This window comes from Uranotaenia lowii, chromosome 3 (assembly GCF_029784155.1).
Source record: "Uranotaenia lowii strain MFRU-FL chromosome 3, ASM2978415v1, whole genome shotgun sequence".
NCBI lineage: Eukaryota > Metazoa > Arthropoda > Insecta > Diptera > Culicidae > Uranotaenia > Uranotaenia lowii.
The window spans coordinates 194530623-194553489 of NC_073693.1; the positions used below are offsets into that span (position 1 = coordinate 194530623).

The 22867-nt window shown below is 35.1% G+C and overlaps 1 protein-coding gene across 1 annotated transcript in view; it reads right to left on the reverse strand.

Annotated features, from left to right (window-relative positions):
• The window catches only part of LOC129758141 (B-cell receptor CD22), a 504009-nt gene that overhangs the window by 167674 nt on the left and 313468 nt on the right, over window positions 1-22867 (reverse strand). The window contains exons 8-11 of the mRNA XM_055755606.1: window positions 16119-16450; window positions 15851-16024; window positions 5645-5761; window positions 5268-5301 (exon numbers count right to left, since the gene is read on the reverse strand). Coding sequence (XP_055611581.1) covers window positions 5268-5301; window positions 5645-5761; window positions 15851-16024; window positions 16119-16450 — 657 coding nt within the window. The remainder of the gene's footprint in view (window positions 1-5267; window positions 5302-5644; window positions 5762-15850; window positions 16025-16118; window positions 16451-22867) is intronic.

Sequence of the window (22867 nt, forward strand, 5' to 3'; positions counted from 1 at the left end):
GTAATGAACTCATATCCTGGTTTGAAGTTATGTTATTGTTATTGGATAGGAACATTTTAAAAAAAACTTCTAGGATGTACTGTACATCTTGCTTATTCAATAATTTATGCTCCAAGAAGTTTCTTAAGCAAAGAATGGTATTTTGTTATAAATGGTGTTTTGTTATAAATGGTTATTTATAAATATAAATACAGACCTCGTTTTGGCACATGTGTTTTTAGAAACAACATTACCTAGGGGAGATAAGGGCATAACAAGCACCCTGGGCATAATAAGCACTCCACTTTTCTACAAAAGTACGTGAATTCTTAAAAAAAATCATAGTTCATACTTCATAGTTTCTAGCTACTGACTAGCAATTGATTCCAATCATCCAATTTTGTGGCAGACGTCGGCAATAGGGTTCGTCCATCAAAGCTGTTCACTGTTTTAGCGATATTGACGTTATTATACACCGGATTGAGATGGAAATTGGAACACGAGAGTTTTCAGGAATGAACACTTGATTCCAATCATCCATTGGGCCAGAAGTCGGAAAAAGGGGTTGTCCATATTACCTAGACACTGCTTTTGTGATATTAACGTTATTATACAATGGATATAGATGAAAATTGGCACAGGGAAGTTTTCAGGGACGGATAATCGATTTCAGGTATCAAATTTGATGAAGGGGTCGGCAAAAGGGGTCGTCCATATAACCTCATCACTTTTCATTGTCTTTTTTTGCGATATTGACATTATTATACACCGGATTGAGATGAAAAATTGGCACACGGGAGTTTTTAGAAACGCACAATTGATTCCAATTATACAACTTCGGAGTAGGGATTGGCAAAAAGCGTCGTCCCTATTACCTGTTCACTGTTTTTGCGATAATGACGTTATAATAAATTGGATTTAGATAAAAATTGCCACCCAGGAAGTTTAAGCGACGGGCAATCGATTTCAGGTATCAAATTTGGTGTAAAAGGTCTGCGAAAGAGGTCGTCGGGGTTTCTTGGGGTAAGACGAATCGATCCGTATTGTGGAATTATGAGTTAGAAGTCAATGCATAGGATCGATGAGAAAAATTTTCCACAGTTATTTATTGAGAATTGTGGGTTTTTCAATTTTGGATAGTCATGTAACGAAAAAGCGTCATTTTCATGAAGCAGCATCAGTTTTCGCGATATTTTGGTGAAAATTAAACGGTAAACGAACGAATTAAAGAACGGATTTTGGAAATCAACAGATAGGTTGTTAATGTGGTGGTTTCCCATCTTTTTAATTGTGTGTAAGTAATAACATACTTTATTTGAAAAACTTAATCTTAGTTTATCACATTTTTATAATTGCTTGCGAAACGAAGTTCGTACGGGATCAGCTAGCATTTCATAAAATCAAAAATTAAATACAAATGAAAGACTAAAAATGACAAAAAATAACTGAAAAATGATGGAGAACGAAAAAATTAGCAAATCTGAAAAAAAAACACAACAATAATGCACAATGCATTTATAAAAAAATATTTGAAAACAAAACATTCAACTGGTCGTAAATTTTTGTATGTATGTATGTTAGTTATCCACCATGAGTGCACGGATTCACCGCAGTTTCCCATTTCGTTAAAACTATTATGAAGTGAATGTATTGTGTTGATGTAAGGTATATTTTGGAAGAACGAGTCAATCAGGTGGACTAGTTTACTTACAGGTGAGGCTGGGTCATTCGGCTGAAAGTCATGAGGCCAAAAGCCATTCGGTCGAAGGTCATCCAGCCGATGCACGTTAGGCCGAATGGGCTATCTGGCCAAATGGGTTATTAGGCCGACGGTTATCCAGCCGAAGGCTTTAAGGCCGAAAGGACGCAAGGCCGAAAGGATTTTCGACCGAATGGTTACTAGGCCGAATGGTCATTAGGCCGAATGGTCATTTGGCCGAATGGTTATTTGGCCGAATGGTCGTAAGGCTGAAACGTCGTAAGGCCGAATCATCATAAAGCCGAATCGTCGTAAGGCCGAATGGTCATTAGGCCGAATGGTCGCAAGGCCGAAAGGTCGTAAGGCCGAATGGTCATTAGGCGGAATGGTCACAAGACCCAATGGTTATTAGACTGAATCGTCGTAAAGCCGAATGGTCGAATCCGGCCTTGCACCCATTCGGCCTGATGACCATTCGGCCTGATGACTTTTCGGCTTAACGATCATTCGGCCTAACTACTGATCGGCCTAACATACAAAAAAGTGATAATATGTTTTATAGGCCTATCATGAATTCGGCCCAACGACCATACAGCCTAACAACCATTCGGCCTAGTGGTCATTCGGACTTACGACCTTCAAGCGTCCATTTGGCCCGACGACCATTCGGTCTGATGACTTACTTCATAAGCGACCTTAGAGTGTAATAATTTTTCAATAGTTCTGCAATATGCCGTCCAATATATGGCGGATCAGTAAAAAAATCAATGCTTATGGAAACCCTTATGCATTACTCCCAGTTGCTTGGTCTTATAAGATATTTAAGAAATAATGCATTATAAAATATGAAAGTTAAAATGGAAACTGAATAAGCAAAGTGAAGAATTAACAATTGCAATGCATTTAAATTTTACAACGTTTTCTACTATTTTTAAAGAGGTGAATAATCACTTTTAAAATTGGTTGAGTACTGTCAAATGGGGGATCATGCAACAGTAGGGTTAGATGCAACAACACTAATTAAATTTTAATTTTGATATAATGTAATAAAGTTATCATTCAATGGTAACAAAATGATGATGTCATAGTTTTTCACATCGCAAGATAGTTTTTAAATGTTTTTGCTTCTCATAGAAAATTTAAATTTAAAATTTTGAAAAACCATATACACAGTTAAGGCTTTGTATGCAGTGTTAAAATCTTCATTTTCAATTTTTTCCGGGATCCCAAGAAAAAACGGAAGATGGACAATGTAGCTGCATACATTTAGGAGCAAAAATTATAAACATTTCTCAATATTTTTTGGCGTCAAAAACATATGAGATTTTACCTCCATGCAATTCCCTAGGTGCTCCCACTGTTAAAATGTTCTATTTTTTATTTAAACTTAACCATTTTATAGAGTTTTAGCCATTTGTTCTATACAGGCTTTCTCATAGAAAATGTCCGATTTTTTAAATATCCAAAAAAATATCAATAATAATTTTAAAGCTATACCTAAACAAAGGAAAAAAGTTGAACTTTTATATATAAAATCCATTTGCTTCTAAATACTATCGTTTTCAGAAAAGGTGTTTGTTTGTGAGTCTTCAAAAAAAAAACATATATTTGAAAACTTTAAAATTACATTTCAAGTAATATAAAAATCACCAACTTTAAACCAAATGTTGCACATTTGAAACTTAATTTATACGTAGAAAGCAGTTTCAAATATTTTAACTTAAAACTTAGTTATTGATGATTAAAGCTTAGTTCTTTTAGAAATGGGACACTTTCTTTTGCTGATAGCTCATTTACTAGCCATTGGACATACAAAATTTTGACAGCATTTTACTGCCTATAACATGTACTATCAGACTATTTTTTTCAAAATTTAAATTTTACGCTTTTCTGAGATATTCACGATGCAAGAGGAACAAAAAATTTGCACAGTTTCTTTCAAAATACATTATTTTCAAACTGATAGCTGACAAAACAATTGATTATTCATAGAATTACTGTGTATGAGTGGTGGAAAAGTATGCAAACACTCAAAAAGTCCACAAAGTTCAAATCAAGCATTGGAGTAAAGCAAATGATCGGCAACTACGGATAAGGATCAGGGAAGTCAAGTCTCATACTAGAATTTTTATTTTTAAGTAAGCGAAAAACTAAGTGTAGATCGCTGAAATGTCCAAAAAAATACTCCGATTACCCGAAAGTACTGCCTAGTTATGAGTCAATTAAATCTAACCTCAAACAACAAGTTTTTGCTAGTTTCAGAGCTTGTAAGCTGTATAGCTGTACACCGAGGCAATGAGACAGGTGATTTCTGATAGGCGACAAAATTTTTGCAAAACGCTTTTTCAAACAAATTTTAGCGTTTGAATCCTATAGCACGTCAGCTCTTGGCAGGGTCCCTAGCAGATTAAAATTTGTATTTGCTGGTTGTTTTGTTTAAAATATAATGATTTGCCAAAATTATGCTCCTGTGAAAAAGTACAACAATTTTTAAAACGAAAGCTTAGGTTTTCGCAATTTTTAAAAGCGAAAAAAGAGTAATATTGTATGTTACTCTTCGATAATACTTTAAATTCAAAGATTTTTCCGGCAGAAATTCCATTAAAAACGCTTTTAAATGGCTCAAAATAATCAAGTTTTGTTAATTTCGAAACAGCAGTTTCCACTAAATTGTCTTCAGTTTCTTTCAAAAGATAAGTATTTGACCGAAAACTAGCAGAAACTGGAGGAAGAGGATGCAGCTATATGATATGCAGATTATACAAAGTATAAGTTAAAATAAATTTATCAATTTCATGACTGAAAAAAGTGTGCGCTGATCGATGGGAAAAACCAAGAATAAAGTAGAAATTTTGCTCACAAAAAACAATTTAAAAAATTTATTTTAATTTTTCCATGAATTATCATAGGAATGCCTTCATTTCCTTCATAGAAAGTGTTTCGATTAAACGAATGGTTTTTGAGATACATGCATTCGCAACTGTCCCATTTCTAAATGCACTAAGCTTTATCTGCAAAAATTTCATGTTGATCAAAGCTCCCCCAGTTTAAGGTAAATTTTTGTTGACCGGTTTCAAGCTCCCATCTACAGGACAATGTCCAACTTATTAGTATTTTATTGTTAAAATTGGGTAAAATAATTGATTCTCAAATTTCAAGCATTTGAATGCTGAAAATGCGAAAAAAAAATTATTGAATGGTTTTTATTGAATGGTTTTCAAGAGGCGTTCAACCTGGAAAAACTTAAAAGATGATATGGCAATGTTGAGCACTACCGTCTTGCAGATGCATGAGCTGCAGTGCATTATTTTTCTGCTGCCTGCAGACACAAAGGCAACTTCGGATTTTGCATCCTACCGGAGTGGAAATCAACTTTACCTCGTTACAAAGTATAATTAACATACAGGTATGTATACCTGGAATCATACTTCCTCATCCCGTAGTCGGGAAATCCGGAAATCCCGGTGTCAGGAAATAAAATATGAATACACATAACCTCACACTCGAGAGCAAAACCGAAAGAATCAGCATACTCACACGGTATGTATGTAAATGTATGCGCGGGGGTGTTTTTTGTTTGCCTACTTACCTATCCTTTTCTGAAGTTTTGTAGTTATTTCGATCTGTGGAGAGAACGAAGTAATAACAGCATGTTAAAAAAACAAGAAGAAAATGCATGTATGAAAAATCTTCGCGGCAAGCGGCACGCTGAGTGTGATTATAATATGCATGAGATGGATTGAGTGCTAGATGGAAGTGTACAGTACTGAGTTGTTAAATGGAAATGTGTGTGGTGGGTCATTCTTCATTCTGATACATTCCTATAATTATTTAGATGTAATTGAGTCTTAAAGCGTCACTCCACAAAATATTGTTTGGTATTTTGTGGAGTGACGCTTTAAGACTCAATTACTCAAGACTCAAACACAACCAGTAAAGGATATCATACGGAATACAAATGCTTACTTCGGAAACAACACTTCCTCGTCCGGATGGCGTAAATGCACAGGCAGATCAGGATTAGGAAAGCCGCTAGACAGCCCCCGGCTATCCCGAGCAGGTAGCTGAGCTCCAGTGGTTCCACTAAAAGTATTCGAGCCGGTTTACATACAAAACGGGAGAAGGGAGTTTTTTTTTGCGCCCATCCCCGCAGAAAGAAATCCATTTTACAACCGCAAAATGTGCGATTCGATGATCCGTTGTTTGGCAGCCGGGGATATCCCAGGACGAACCGTGTTATCCCAGTCAAGATTGGCGTGTCGGGGCCATGGGATTTTTTCCGCCATTCGTTGTACGGGAGGTTTTTTTTTCCAGAGGATGACGGTTGATGATACAGCAGCAGAGCGATGGTCCGGGATTTGAATATGTAAAGAAAAACATTTTTGCGTAAGTGATAGCGGTAAAAGGGTTAAGGCAAAACAAATTTGTTTCCTTTTTTAATGTATCAGCTTGAAAACGCCAGGACCTCGAGGGGCCAAGCTTTTGCCAAATCAAATGTGGATATGAGTGCGCATTTGTTACGACTCCGTTGAGAAATTGGATTTATTCAGGCAAGGTAAACCGCTTTATTATGAAACGACTGTCATTTTTTACCACATTTGTCTAATTGGAACTCTCAAACAAATGAAGAGGATGGTTTGGTCAAACTTGTCCGAAAAAAAAAAATTAAGTTGGGTAAGGTTAAACTTTAACGTTTAACCCTATTCCACTCTTGAGTGTCTATATGACAATATTGGAAGTTTGGCGGCTAGTAGGGGAAAAGTTCATATAACGCCCCATGTGGCTAATACGCGCCACCTTTGTTTTGAAGAATCTGAAACATTTGAAGCCAGCAAAATATTACCAATTTGTTCTAAATGCTGTGATTGGTCATGGCAAGGATGAATTTTTCCTTAAAATGCCCCTGTGTCGTGATAATTTCACAATTTAGGTTTTTCGTCATTTTGATCTAAATTTAAAAACACTTTTAATAAGGTGTCACCAAGCAGAGAAAAACGAATAAGACAATATTTTCTGACACATCGATAGAGGAGAATCTAAACTATGATTTTATGCTAAAAAATCATACTGAACTCGCAAAGGTATGCTTTTTATGGGTATGTTCTATCACGGCCCATGCGCTCGTTATAACGCGCCAATCGTAGTAGGCTGAAAATAGCATTAATTTTTCAAAAAGGCCAATTTTCATTGAAAATGAACAAAAAGTCTAAAACCATATTTTGAGCGTTAATTCAGCCCAAAAAATCTACTTTTCATATTTTTCAAAATTTTGATTAGTCCATTTTGATTTTATTTTCAGTCAAAGTGTCTGTAAGTATTGGTGTGTTTTTGGTCTTCGGCTGCTTTCGGGTGTGTTCGGCTGCTAGGCGCATATTGAATACACAGCGGCGCGTATTTGCAACACAGTTTTGTTCTGTGGCTTTGAATATGGTTTTTAAAAATCAAGTTTTTGAAGCAACTATAGCAATTTGAGTAATAAAATATCATAGGCATTTCTAGAAAACACTTTTCTTCAACGATTGCACCCATTTTCAACACAATTTGTACGTGGAATACATAGAAAATCAGCCATTCGCTTAGGTGGCGCATAATAGGGCATGTTCCCCTAACTTCTTTTGGGAGCATCCAAATTAAAAAAAAAATCTTCGGGAACCCTCAATGTTTTTTTGAAATCTTTAATTTTGCATCCTTATTTCCATTTGAGGCTCTCAGAGCCAAAGGGGTATAAGTGGCAAAATGGTCGATTTTAAGTTAATAATGCCAAACATATTTTCACATTTCATACTATATTTGATGATTTTTCGGATGTTTACACCCATAGAAGAGGTTGCAAAAATCCAATGCCTTTTTAGCAAATCTCTGTGCCGATAATGCTCTGAAATGTGCACTGTGCCGAAGACGGTATGTTTGAAAAACCGTAACTGGCATAAGGACTCGGCTCCCAACCAAAATGATGACCACTACATTCAAGCGAAACAAGAAAAACATTTTATGGGATTTCCTTCCTATTGGATAATTCATCCCAGAAACAAGAAAATAAAAAGAAAACCACAGCGCCGTTGTGAGAATCGAACTCACATCACCAATTGTATCGTCTTGCCAGTCGGACATTCTAACCAGTGTACTATTCGAGCTTCATGCAGGACGAGGTATATTTGTCATAGGCTTTCTGTTACCGATCAATCACAAAAAACGTACAACAGCGGCTTCCCGGCGTTCGGCCTCCTTTCAATGCATTCCTTTGCCTTAAGATGGAAACGGGAAAGGGAACGGGAGTGAAGGAACGGGAAACCCATTGAATGAGAACTGTGCTTTGCTTACTGCCTGCTATTACATACACACGCTACATATACACAGCTGCTAAAGCCGGGCAGCTTGGACGGTGTTGTTTGCCTGTGAATTGAAGGAATGTTTTTGTTGTTGCTTTTGCTACATACACACGCACAGCTTAGCCGTGTTTGCCGGTTGATTGAATTAGAAGGATGTTTTTGTTGTTGCTTTTGCTACATTCACACGCACAGTGCTCGGTTCGCTGGCTGCCTGGTGTTGGCCGGTATTTATTTCCATCCTTCTTCGGCTTGTGATGCGATGGGGAGGGACGCGAAAACGTTTTTATTTTGTTTCATTCAGACATACGCAATTCGGTTGCGCTGGGAGGTTAATGCCGGTGGGCGCAAATCGAATCAGTGCCGGTCGCGTTATCTTCTTGTACCAATGATGCTATGAAATTGACTACACGCCATTGGCACAGAGACTGAATTTTGGGTGTAGAGATTTATTTTCATACTTTTAGATTCGATAGGAAAATACAAATTCTCGAAATTTTTTTCCGTTCCGGCCAAACACATTAATTTAAAAGCGTGTTTTCTCGAAATAACCTTTTATACACTTATACCCCTTTGGCTCCGAGGGCCTCATTTATGGTAACACCCTGAAAGCCCAGGAAAAAAACTCCCTAATCAGACCTTGAATGTCCATTTGACACCCCTCGCTTAAAACCGCTCTATCTCTCTTGTTCCTCAGCAGATTTTTACAAAATTTATAGTTTTGGAAACATCTTAATGTAGAATATGTTCCTCAGACGATACTCACCTAAAACAGTTTAGATTTCGGTTATTCAAAGTCTAAGAAAAAATTCTAAAACATGCTTCGGAAAAGACCGTAGATCAACTACGGAATGCTCACAGACAAACATGCAAGCGTTCGCGTAATTTTTTTTGGTTTTATTTTTAGTTTTATATTTATCATATTTTTGTAAAGGATCGCAGCGCTAACGTTATTACACCACTAGAATTGGTATGAAATTGACTTTCTGGTGAATATAAATTAATTGCGAAAATATTCCGTTAATATACTCAAAATCCAGTGCGAAGTATTTTAGTACAAGACAATCTTAAAAAAATGCAAATTGACAAAAAGTTTTAAAAACAGCTACTTTGAATATTCGTTTCATATTTTGACAATCTTAAAAAAAAAACAAAAATGTGCCAAATTAAGTCAATTTTCCAATCTTTTTTTTCAAAATTTATCTGGTGTGATTTAAACAATTTTGACGGTTCATTTACGTTTTTTTTTGGTCATGATCTTAAAAAATTCAAAAAAAAATATATTCTTATGTGCAACGTATAGCTTCCAACTTGAGCATTGACACTAAGTTGATTTTTTGTTGAGCATTCTGTGGCTGATCTACAGTATTTTTTCCGAAACTTGTCTTTTTGGACTTTTTTCTTATACTTTGAATAACGGAATTCTTAACAGTTGTAGGTGAGTACTGTCTAAAAAATATATGAGAGTTACATTACGAGTTTTCCAAACCTATAAATTCAGTATAAATTCGATGATAAACAAGAGTGATATATCGGTTTAAGAGAGGAGTGTCAAATTGACACTCAAGGTGCGATTAAGGATTTTGTTTTCCTGAGCTTTCAGAGTGCGTCCAAAAGAAAGTAATGATGGAAAGATTTCAAGAATTCATTGAAGGTCCTCGAAGAAATTTTTTGTTTGAATAAAGTTACAAGCCGCCAAACTTCAAATAGTGTCGTATTGACACTCAAGAGCGGACATTAGGCTTTTACAAATATTCTGAGGACTTGTAAAGCTTTTTTTCAAACGTATACGTTCCTTGTAAATGATTTATTAAATTAATTTTATCCACCTATTCGCATTTGATTTCAAAAGTTTGAAAGGTTAACGCGAGTAATGTCCGGAAAAATCTGGTCCAAATCTTATCATTGTTATTATAAAAAGAGGGAAGCGAAAGAAACATTTAACTTTTTGAATCATATTTTTGGCTTCCAAAAATGGTTCGAGAATTTGAACCAGACCGAATTTCTTTAAAAATTGCGTGGAATACCTACGTAGGACGATCAAAGCAGTCAGCGACAAAGTTTTTTTTTTGATCTCGTCAAATTTATCGAAAACAATTCAAATAATTTGAAATTTTCGAAAGAAGATGAAAATTTTTCAGTGCTCCAGTAAAAGCTGATAACTGATAGCTACAATACTAAGCAAGGTGGAATCTGAGCCATTGTAATAAAAATACTCGCGGAGGAGAAAGAAGATGAATTTGGGTCCTGGCCGGAAGATAAGCAAGAGAAAGTTTGAATTCAACAATCGAAGCTAAGTAGAATTTCATTAAATTATTTTTCAAAATTCCTATCAATGCCTTAGTATGAAGAAATAGACGACTTTCCTCTTTTCTAGAATTTCACCTTCAGCAACAGGGTAGAGTGTATTTTTTCTTCTAAAATTTTTGCAGAATTTCAGGATAAGTTGAACAATTGGTATTAGTGATCGAAAATGACGCAGCAAAGTGAACACAGCCTCTCCAGAAAAAATTGTGGTGGTTTCCCAAAAATAATGGATCAAGGAAATACTGCCAATTCGAATTCTGGTCCCTGAGATCAAATCATTTTGAAAACATTTACATATAACATTGCCCAATACCAATTCTCCGCACTGTGATCATAAGCACATACGCATATTTTGTCATGGTCAGTGACATGACGCATGGAGCAATCGCTAATCGTGTCCCTAATTAGACAGTAGGAAATTTCCCACCTAACTTTCACAACCCTGTTTCATGTAGGACTTTTTTGATTGAATTAAAAATATTTAAAATTCGATGTATTTAATATCGAATTAAAAAATTGGATTTACAAATGTGTCATCTATGGTGACAAAAGAATAACTTTAAATTCAGAGCTATGTATCATCGTTTTACGATAAGCATTTTGAACTGATGAACTTTTTTTTTCAAGAGATGGGTTTGTTGATATCACTTTTTTTTAAATGAATCGAATCAAACGGTTATTTTGATTTATTATTCATTCATTCATCATAGCTCAACTTGTTGCAATTCAGGATAGATTATTAACATAGAGATATAAACAAATTTAAAAAAAATAAATCGTCGACTTGATATGTCACAGGATATTACGGTTATACTATAGGCTTATTTTTTACAAATTTATGTTGGGGAAAGATGCTAGGAATGTTCATGAAAAATTGGCAATTGGTGATAGTAGTTTTTTTTTTTTGTCATCATTACATTTAACAATCTCATGCTCCTTCATTAACTGAAAGCTTCGGATAAGACCTAATAGGAGTAAGAAATATATTTTTATGGTTCACAAATTGATTAGGAACACAAGTACTTATTTTATTTTTTCAAAATTTCATTATTGGGGTATAACTTAAAAACTGTTCTACTGAGATATTTTAGAATTTAATTTTCGGATTCAGAGCCCGGTGGATCGAGCAAAACAAACCAGGCGTAAAAGAGGAACATATGACCGGGAGCTGCAAGCAAAGGTAATTCGATCAATTCACAACAATCCTGGAATCTCCTTGTGTGATTTGCCGAAAAAGTTCAAGACGAACCACAATACAGCTCGACGAATTTGTTTGCGAGAAGGCTTGCGGTCGTATCATGCAAGCGAATACCCCAACAGGACGCTGAAACAAAACCTGGTTGCCAAAACCAGGGCAAGGAAGTTGTACGAGAAAGTGTTGACAAAGTACAACGGATGCATTTTGATGGACGACGAACACGCTGGGATATGTTAAACCATTAATGCCTGAAAAATAACCATAATCGAAGTTTTCCTGGGTTAACTCGTTTTATGAGTTTTCAGCATAAACTCATAAAATGGGATTTCAATGAGAACTTGCATTATGGTTATTTTTCATCCGTTTTCGAAAAGGAAGATAATGCTTAAAAAATAACCGTTTTCAGAAAAAAGGAACGCTTTTAATATTTTTATGAATTAGAAGGCAGATTTTCGCAAACAATTAGATATATTTCAAAATATTATGATCAAAATTTCTGATGTTTTATTATATTTCATTTAATGTCACAAAAATGTTGAGCATTTTTTTTAAGATTTCCTCTGGGCCTCTCGATAGTTTCCACTGATTGTGCCGGAATTGTGTCCGTGATGCTGTAGGCCTTGGAAGGCAGGGCACATGACTTTACACCCAGCATACTTCAGACCTCATACGTTCAGGGAAATTAGACGACATCCCATATAAATTTCGTTTTGGCACATCTTGTTTCCCGGACTGATTTCCAGAGCGCTACCGGAACAAGGGAATCGGGAAACCCTCTACCAGGCCTCTCATTTTAAATTCTTGTTCTGCAACTTTCTCTTTCGACTTTTAATAATAAAGAATTATTCTTCCCGGCTTTCCAAGGCATGGGTGAACAAAGTTTTCACTAATTGCACTGCCTGAAAAAGGAGTTAGAAAGTTGGTGTTGAGGACGAACTTCAATGAAATCTCAATTTCTACTTTTTTCCATTTTACTGCGATTCAACTAATACTCACGAATTAAATAATCCGTCAATTGCAGGAAGTTGTAAACTTAACTAAACCGAATCAAAAGCGGAGTCGAATTAAACAGGCACTGCTGCGATTTCGAACATGGCGACTTTATTTTTCAGTCATTATATTATTGAATTTTAACCATTATCATCATTTTCATCATGAACTCTCAAAATGGTTGAAATTCAACAATTCATTATGATTGAAAAATAACATTTTCAGCAGTTCTTTTAGAAATACCGTAAAATAGTTCAATAAAAGGCATAAATGGTTAAATAAAAATGAGCGTGAAACTTACGTCAAAATGGATTTTGGACAAATACACGGTAACAAATTTTACCTTGCGAAGCGTAAAGGGAATGTTGCGGGTAGATTCAAGTTTGTTTTTGCAGATAAATTTGCTCGTAAGTTGATGATTTAGCAAGGGATCTGTAGTTGTGGGAAGAAGACTAAGATTTTAATCACTGGGGACACAATGAATGGAAATGTTTTCAAAGAAGAATGTCTCCAGAAGAGGGTTTTGCCATTCATTTGGCCCCACAAAGGTCCGGTGAAGTTCTGGCCGGACCTGGCAAGCTGCCACTACAGCCGGGATGTCGTTAAGTGGTATAAGAAGAACAAGATCAATTTTGTTGAAAAAAGTGTCAATCCACCAAACTTTCCGGATTTTCGTTCCATCGAGAAATATTGGGCAATAGTTAAGGGCAAATTGAAGAAATGTGGCAGAACCATGAAAAAATCCACTCAAATGGAAAAGTGGTGGAACAAGATGGCGAATGAGTTAACCAGCAGTACTGTGCAGAAAATGATGGGTGGTATTACAAAAAAAGTTCGAAAATTCATCCGTAAAGCTGACGAATGATTTTCATGTATCTTTTTACTCAAAGTGCAATAAAAACCCTACAAAATGACATTTTTACTTTTGTTGTACGGTATTTCTTTGCGGAGAAATGATCTATTTTATCCGACCAGATTCTATGTGAAACAGACTTGATTATCGGATTTTACTACTCACTCATTCGTTTCGATTCTGTTTAAAATCTTTATCAGGGAAATAACCGTATTGGTATGCTTGAATTTACTGTTTATCTGAGATGTTTAATGTACACTTTTCTCCATTTTTTATATCTTCTATTTCACCAAATTATTTTGGATTTTCTTTACGATATTCTATTATAGGAACCAAACTTTCAAAGCAGTCTAAAATTGAAAAATATGTGAACGTCTTCAAATATGGGTGACCACGATTTTTTATCAAAATTTCATTATTTTGAATCTAGCGGACAGCAAAAATTAAATATATTTATGAAAATTTCGCATCATGGATCAACCTGTGGGCTCTTTATTTACATCGAAAGAGAAAACGTTTGCATAAATTCGAGAGTCTTTAATAACCAAGACCCCTGGATAAATGCAAAAATATTTTAACTTCAATGTACATAACGATACCACAGTTGGATCAATGATGCGAAATTCTCATAAATAATGCCGCCGCTTGCTTTAAAATAAGCCAACATTGTTTAAAACTTTGGATACCCATGCTGTAAAAGGTCGATCAAAAAATATAACACAGGGTTTTAAAGAGATTTAACGCTTCAAAATTTTCAAATTGTTTTCTGGTTGTACCGGTTGAATATCATGATTTTTTCCGGATTTAATTGAACTGTTTTCTGAAAACAATCTTTGATAAAAAAAAATAAATCATTGAGAAGCTCATGATTTTTGTCATTTGTTACTGAAACATTTCAAATATAATGAACGAGTCTTAAAGTTCAAATAAGCTAAGTAATTATGAGATATTTTCAAATATTTGACAAATCTTTTTCAAAAAATATTCAAGGTTATGAATATGTCATCCAAACTTTAACCAATCCAATCACTTCTTGTCAGAAATATTGTTTCACGCCTAGGTTCACGGATGTTAACTTTTATGATTTTTTTTTTCAATTTGATTTTATAGGCTCACTTATATGTTTTGAACTCAGGTTTTTTTCAGGCATTTTCATCCTATTGGATGATTCATCCCATCCCATATATATGATATACTCAGACAAATTCTCGATAAATTTTTTATAAGATGTGTCTTGTGTCTTATGGACCACTTTTTAGAGTGTTTTTTTTTCATGAGAGCCTCTATTTCTTTCATTATTTATTAAGTTTTATTAGTGACACTTTACCATCTTCGTGGCATTCGTGTCATGTAAAATGCAATTCACAAAGCTTTATAAAGATTACACTCTTTTAGAAATTTAATCAGCGATTTTTCACGTGACTCGTCATTTTTTAAGATTTCAAAAACACTTCCACTATTTCTTTCAGTTTTCATGAAACATAGAAGAAACGGATTTGTGGAAATATAATGAATACTAGACTGAGTCGATTTGGGGTCATTTTTAAATTTATCAAACCCTGGGGTCTAAAATGCTTTGTTTTGGTCCAAAACTCATCCATGATTTTTTGCAGAATTTTTAAGTAACGTTTACATGAGTAAATTTGGACTTTTAGGTTTGTATGGGAAAATTGAATATTTTGTACTGAAAAATCATCATCAGTTTTGTTTCTTCTATGCAACCGTGCCTGCTACTGGTTTTTGTGCCAATTTATAAATTCTTCAAAGGAAATTTTCCGCTGAACAACTTTGTCGAAGACCGTATATTCTTATCTTATTAGACAAAAAAGTTATTAGATGTTTAATGCTGGAAGCATTTTAGGCCCCAGGGTTTGAGAAATTCAAAAATGACCCCAAATCGACTCAGTCTAATGAATACATTGATTTATTCCATCAGTTTTGTCATCGTCTATCGAAGCACAGTTTTAAGTTTTAAGTTTCCTTGAAGTGAAGTGCGATTGTTATCTTTTTAATGGTTAGTTTGAGTTAAAGTTTGATGGTGACATGATATTAATGTGAATTTTAATAAAATATTTAGAAACGTCGAAGTATTTTTTCCGGTTTGCCTGGTTTCCTAGCCACCCTGTTAGAAGAAAATATTTTTAAACAAACTAATATCACACATCTCGATACACAGTCGAGTTTAAAAATAACATTTGGGCCTGTGCTACCGTTGCGTGATTGAGGATAGTAGCTCTTCTAGGCGCTATAGCTAAGAAAACAAATCTTGCCATTCATGCTCAATATTGAAACCTTTCCCGCACTTCTGGCTGCAGGCACGTAATCGAGTGGCAGTTGGGTCTGATGGGTTCATTCATATTATTCAAGGTTTTAAAAATCAACATTTTCTTGCAAGCTCGACTTAATATTCGTGAAAGCTTTCACCGCAAACGGCAGAAGAAAAATAAACTTTAAAAAGCCATCCCCCCGAATCGAATAGGTTGGCAGGAAACACTCACCGGAAAACATTCCTTCCACGCGCAGATTGACGGCATGTCGATCGGTGCCTCGTTCATTTTCGACCACCAGGTAGTACGGCCTCTGGTCCTGCAAGTCAGCCTCGTCGATATGCAGCGTCGCCAAGTAGCAATCTTCTCGGCTGTCCTGCGTTACTTCGTCGACTCTGTAGCGACCTTTGACGGTCGATGGCGTGGACGGAATTTCAATTAGAAGGGTTGCGTTGCGGTACAAATTGTGATTAAAAAGTGTGCAAAGGATAATATTTACCTATTCCGGATCCGGCTTCTAGCCGCAAGGAGCCCCACTCCCAGGACACGTGGCGCGGTCTGGGATCAGCACACACAATCAGGGAGAGTGTTGCTGAGTCGCCCTTTCGCACTGAAACCGAGTGGCCGGACGCCGTCGTTGAGGTCCTGAGGACTTGCGGGGCACCGACCACTTGCAGAGCTATCGGATCGGAAGTGGCCGTCCTTTCTTGACCATTGATGAAATTGGTTGCCCGACATTCGTACTCGCCCTGATAGTCGTACGTTACGTTATCTATTACCAGTCTTGATTCTCGTCCTCGGTCGAGGAATGGTTTACCCTGTGTTGAGATTCTGTTGGGAGCAAAATAAACGGAAAAATGCCATGAAAAACAATTTCACATGCAGTTGGCTCCAATGCCAATGATGTTAGGTATGGCTGCTGGAAGAAACATAAAGTGCTACAGTAATGAAAAACCTGTCACAAACGGCGGCACAGTAGAAGGTAGGTCAGTCGCTGAGAGCTCCTTGAATAGCGTTAATGAATTTTAATTAGAATTTTCCAGCACCCGCTTCTATTCCAATAAAATATCTTGAAAGTGAGCTTTATTTCTGAGGACGATAGAAAAATGTATCCGTAGTAGCGCAAGCACTGTATTCTCGACATGTTTATCTTATTAGCAGTTGCAGGGTGGTTACACTTTACAATTTAGCTCCGAAATAATGTGTGTTGGCTTAGAGTAGTGTAGCCTGTAAAAAATCATCATAATTAAACACACTTTGACAGCACTAAAATAAGATTACATTTGCTCTTTTTAAAAGTTGTATAATAAGAAATTCGTTTGATTTAAACTTTCCCGCTTACAAAAATCAGATCAAGATACTCAAAAGTTATGTGAAGTTGGTTCATCGATTTAAAAACAAGTTTGTGTCGAAGAATTCTACAAAAAAAGCTTCGCTTCATTATTATACAATGGTACAAAAATTGCTAAAAGCATAAAAAAGTCTAAACAACATCTTTAGTCAAAGATACTTTTTCTATACATTGATACATTGCACTGCTTAACGAGATTGTCATGTGTTTTCAGAAAACGTAGTTTCACACTTTTATTTTTTTTTGTTAAAGTTACAAAATCAAGTATTTAATGTGAAAAACACATTTTTTTCGTAAAATACATTGTGTAAGGAGACTTAAGTAGGCTTTGCGACAGAAATGACGAAGTTTACGTGTTTTTTTCAGCAGCAAAATTCAAAACAGAAAACATTTCCAAAATATTTCGTTCTAACAAGAAGTGAATCGAGTTTTGCTAAATTTGCCAAATTTGGATATTGTACTTGCTTAGAAATGGAATTTGGCCGGAATAGCTTTCTGGAGAAGCTAACCTCAAGATTATGGCAAATTGGGCAACAGTTAAGCTCTTACAAGTGTCCTCAAGATGTATCCCAGGCCCCCTGCCTTGGCGTAGTAATAGTCGTTCTCAAGGTCATTAAATTACTTGGTTCTCTGATTTTTACAGTGAGTGAGTAGGTCTCAACTGTTCTATGGACTAAAAGTAATGTGAGATCAAACAATATCATTTTATAATCAAGCCTTACAATATAATCATATGAATCGTTTGGAAGGGAGCTCCGCACTTTATTCCTGCTTTGTTTTAGTATATTTTGCAGTTTTCAACTCAGGTAATATGTGCATTAAACTTCTGCAAGCTTTATTTGAAAATTTCAAATTCTTAAATTTTAACACCTCCTTTAACTATTTTTGGTTGTTTTTGCTACCAGAAATGGCAATAAAAATTTCGGAAGCGATCCATCCAGTCTCGAATTTGCGCAACGAGTTTTAATTGTGTATGGGAAAACAAAATTTTTTATTCAAAAATAGCCAGAGGTGCATTGAAAGTTCCAAAAAATATATCTTTAGGTGAAAATATCCCTTGATTCTTGCAATACAATTCGAGTGAACAAAGCTCATTCCTAACCTTTACCCCACAAAAGTTTTTTTTCTCAAAAGATATTCGATGTTATACAAATTATTATTTTATTTTTATTTTAGCACTTTTGACTGCTTATTTGAAAGCTGTGTAACCGTAGAATAAGAATAAAAAATATCAAAAAACTTCTTTGCATAGCCAGAGAGTTTATTGATTTATATGACCTTGGCAAAAACATTTCAAGAAATTTTTGAAAGCTCTAGTAAGCAAAGGCTGCCATGTTTTAATACTTTTCAGTGGATTTAGATTTATAATTTTGAAAAAGTTATACATTTTTTTCATGAAATGCTTAGCTGCTTGTCACACATAATGAAGCTTAAGAATAGTCTAAACCAAAATCAAAGACCAACTTCATTTCAAGCTTATTTAAATTTTCTGGAGGATTTAATGAGCAAAAATTTCTTCTTCCATTCAAATTTCCATACCAAATTAAAACGCGTTGGCTTATTCAGAAATCCACCAAACCATCTCAAATTTTACGCTGATGCTTAGTGACTCAAAGGCATCAAAAAACATATGGGAGCAAAAAGACATTTTTTGCAGCTGTCTAATGCGCATACAACCGATTGACAAAATGACTGATATTGAACATAACATTATACAGTGAGCGAAATAAGAATAGCACCACTATGTGTTTTGCTTGTTAAAATATGAATGATTGAAAATTACGAAAATTGTCTTCCACAGTTTGTTCTGAATTGCTTAACGGATAAATCAAGCATAAGTTTACTTTTTTTTGGACGTAGCAATTGGCGTTGAGGACCAAAAATGTGAAAAAGGGGTGCGAAATAAGAATAGCACCACTTGAGTTTTTCAACGAAAACAAGATTATTTTTGAAATTTACTGTGTAAAAGTGAATAACAATGCTTCTAAGAATTATTTGAATAGATAACTGCATTTTAGGAGTTTTTTTTTTTTTTTTTTTTTTTTAAAAACGAACACACACATATAGGATCTCAGTGAAACATCATGTTTCTTTGAAGAGATCTAATTTACTTAACTCTAATGCGTACAATCTTTCAAGGATATAATTGGCTAGCATCTTACAAATGCTAAAACCACCAGACCACTGAAAGTGTACTATGTGTGCCGTGATCGGGATTCGATCTCATGGACTCTGGCTTAGAAGACTGGAACGCTGTCCTCTAGGCCACGGCCGGCCAGCGGCCGAATTCAAAAGGTTTTCAAAGGTATTAAAAGGGGGTTTTAAGAGATGCTCCTCTTACATTAAGGAATTCGTTATTTGAGCTATAAAACTTTATCAAACTGCTTGATTTCTTCACTTATGAATGTTAAGTATAATGCAAAATGATCAAACATAGATTTGAGGCTGAGTTTGAACCAAAAAACAGGCTTCAAATTCAAAAATACTAATGTTTTTAATAGTCAAACACTTTTTCTCTAGTTTTAAGTCATAGATGGCAGCACTATCTTGCCATTTAACCAAATTCATGCCCATTTTCGAATATCCGATATTAATTAGGGAGTGCTGAATGATTTTGGTCAAGAAATAAATACATGTACCGTGTGAAGCCTTTGAAAATTCTAAGATCACTAAATCCGAAAAAAATTAGAATTGCATCAAGGTCACTAAAAGTGAATTTTTTGGACCGATTATCAGAATAAAGTTAAGTTTGCGATGGAGCTTGATGGACCATACGGCTAGCAGTATTATTGGCATGATTTGCAATTGAATCGGAAGTTGAGATGAGCAGAAATTTTGGCGATTGTACATTTTTGTGCTGGTGATTCTTTTGCAAATCCGGAAAAGCTTTCTGCAGTGTGAACTTCCACAAAACTGTGATGGGAAAATACCTTAAAATGATGAATATGGGCCTTAATAAACCTGGAAAATCAATATTGAGACTAAATTTGGTTTTAACTACAAGATAGTGCTGCCATCTACGACTTGAAACTGGAAAAAGTGTGGTTTACTGACCAAAATCAAAGTTTTTGAATTCCAACCTATTTTTTTCTGATTTAAAATTAATCCTTAATGTTTGTTTCATCATTTCAAGTCATTTTAATGAAGAAAGTAAGTAGTTTGGTAAAGAATTACAGCTAAAATATCAAATTTCTTTACGCTAGGGGAGCATCTCTTAAAACCCTCTATAAAACCTGTTAAAACCATTGGAATTCTGGAAAACTTTTTAAAATGCAGTTATCTAATCAAATAATTCGTAGAAGCATTATTATTCACTTTTACACATTAAGTTTTTTTGAATAAGCTTGATTTTGTTGAAAAACTCAAGTGGTGCTATTTTTATTTCGCACCCGTTTTTCACTTTTCTGGTCCTCAACGCCAATGTGATAGAATTATTGCTATTTTTGCATCACAGCAGGCGAAAATACAACACGTGTTGTAAAAACTCTTGAAGGCCACAGATCTTGAAATGCTTTCGCATGGTAAAGTTTTCAAAATCTGCTAAAAGTGTCTTGCTAAAAGTGAACTTGCTCTGATAATTCATATAATTTTCGTGTTTTGATAAAGTGAATTTTGATGAATTGATAAAGTGGTACCTATGTATGTATGAACGGATGTTTATAGCAGTGATGGTCATCGAAATCAGTGCTCCAATCTTAAGGAAAGGGTTTTTCAAGGAGGTTTAAAATTTGCCTAATGAAGTTGAAAGAAGCTTGCGCTTGCGATTCTGTTGTTGATGTCGGGAAAAAGTGGTCGAATTCATGGATCCTCAAATTTTGGATTGAAAGCTGATGATTTTAAGTGCAAGTTATAATAAGGGACCTCGTCCTGTGTAGTTATTGTTGGCTTGCCAGATACTTTTAGAAAAATGCGGAACATTTAACGACAAAGAAGCGGGACACAGCCGAAAAAAACGGGACATTTGAGAAACTCTTAAAAAGAGCTTAATTGTATTGCCAAACTTACACCTTTATCATCAGCCAAAGTTATTCATAGAAAGTACAATAAGATTTTCTTTTAACGCGGATTGATTTTGCTCAGCCTTTCTAACATGACTTCTATTTACAGGTTTTTTGCCATAAACACGGTAATTTTCCACGGGTTTCGCAAATTAACACGTTATTTAAGAGAATTATATTCAAGTCAAACGGCGGATTTGATATCGCGTAAAATACCTTTGTGCAACATAAATATATTTCAAATATGTTTTAAAAATATTAAAACTCACGAAAACTTTCATAATTCATCCATACATTCGTACTTAGACAACTAAGTCAAGAAAGGTGGTGTAGATAAAAGGCAATTTACCTAAGATTCAATCGAAACATTAGGATCTATAATCATTTGGAAGCACCGTAAACAATATTTGCCTTCATACTAAAGTTATTTTTCCATTGCATTTGTTGAACGTGCCCCAAGAACGCTTAAATAAATCAGAATCTTACTGTAACTAGGGTTAGTTAGTTTTGTTTTATGAAAACTTTGAAAAATTGATGCTTATTTTGAAAAAAAAGACGTACCGTAAACTGGGGAAACTTTGATCAGCGGGGTAACTTTGATCAACATGATATATTTGCACATAATCATCATTAACTAAGTATAAAGTTAAAATATCTGAAAACTTTTTATTACGTTTGAAAGCCTATAAATTGAGTAATAAAATAAGCTAAATTTAGTTTTTAACAGGAGATTTTTTATATTACTTTAACTGTAATTTAAAAAATCTTAAAATAACTGGTTTTTTAAAGGCTCACAAACAAACATCTCTCCTGATCAAATCTAAGCACTTAGGAGAGAATGGGTTGTTTAACGTGAAAGTTGAACTTTGGTTCAAGGTTTAGTTTAAGTGTTATTTTCATGATCATTTGATGATAATTTTGGATATTAAAAAACGATCATTTTCCATGGTATTCATTTTTTGTGATGTGTTGCTTATTTTGAGAATAAAGACATATTCCAAAGTTTTTTTTGTGTTGAACCAATAAATTGAAATTGAGGATAAAGTTTGATTTTTACTAATGTGAGTCAGTGAACTAAGTGAAAGTCTTCCATGAAAAAAGTGGGACATTTTGAGGGAAAAACAGGACGGCGAGACATTCAACAGAAAAGCTCGCTTTTGCGGGACGGATGCAACCCTAAGTTATTGTGAAAAGATTCAAATAGCTTGGCTAATGTGGCAACGAGGGACTTTGGTGAAATAGTTTCATGTATCATTCATTATTACTTTAATCAATTCTATCTGCCAAGTTGGATTCCCTCAAAAACTAGTTTGCCCTGAATTGTTAGATTTTATTAAAAAATATACCTATATATTTCAGTTAAGGGAACATCCATAAATGACGTAGCTTTTTTTGAGTTTTATACCCCCTCCTCCCCCCTCGTAGCATTTCGTCACAAAGTCATAGACCCCCCCTAGATAATAACGTAGCTTTAATAAACCCCCCCCCCCCCCTCCATTTTAAAAAATCGGTTTTAATTTTTACTTTTATTGTCAGCATTTTGCAAGAATAATACAAAAAATAACAAAAAAAGGGAAAGAATTTATAAATGGAAGTTTAAAAAAGCATATCAATCAGTCAAAAAAAAATCAAGCTACCTTTCAACAAACAGGATAAGTATTCAATCAGTTGCGTCGGTCTAAATTATTTCCATTCGGGATTCCAACGAAATCGTTGGGCACCTTTCCTCCATCGTCTGTTCGGCTGGAATAATTGCATCTGTGATGTCAGCTGCCTCCACTCACTCTTTATCGTCCTCCGGAGTGATAACCAGCACTTCGTGTCCTCTTTTGCCTACAATTCGCTTTGGACGAATCTTTCTATCCGAGGCTGGGGCCTTGTGGATTTTGCTATGCTCCT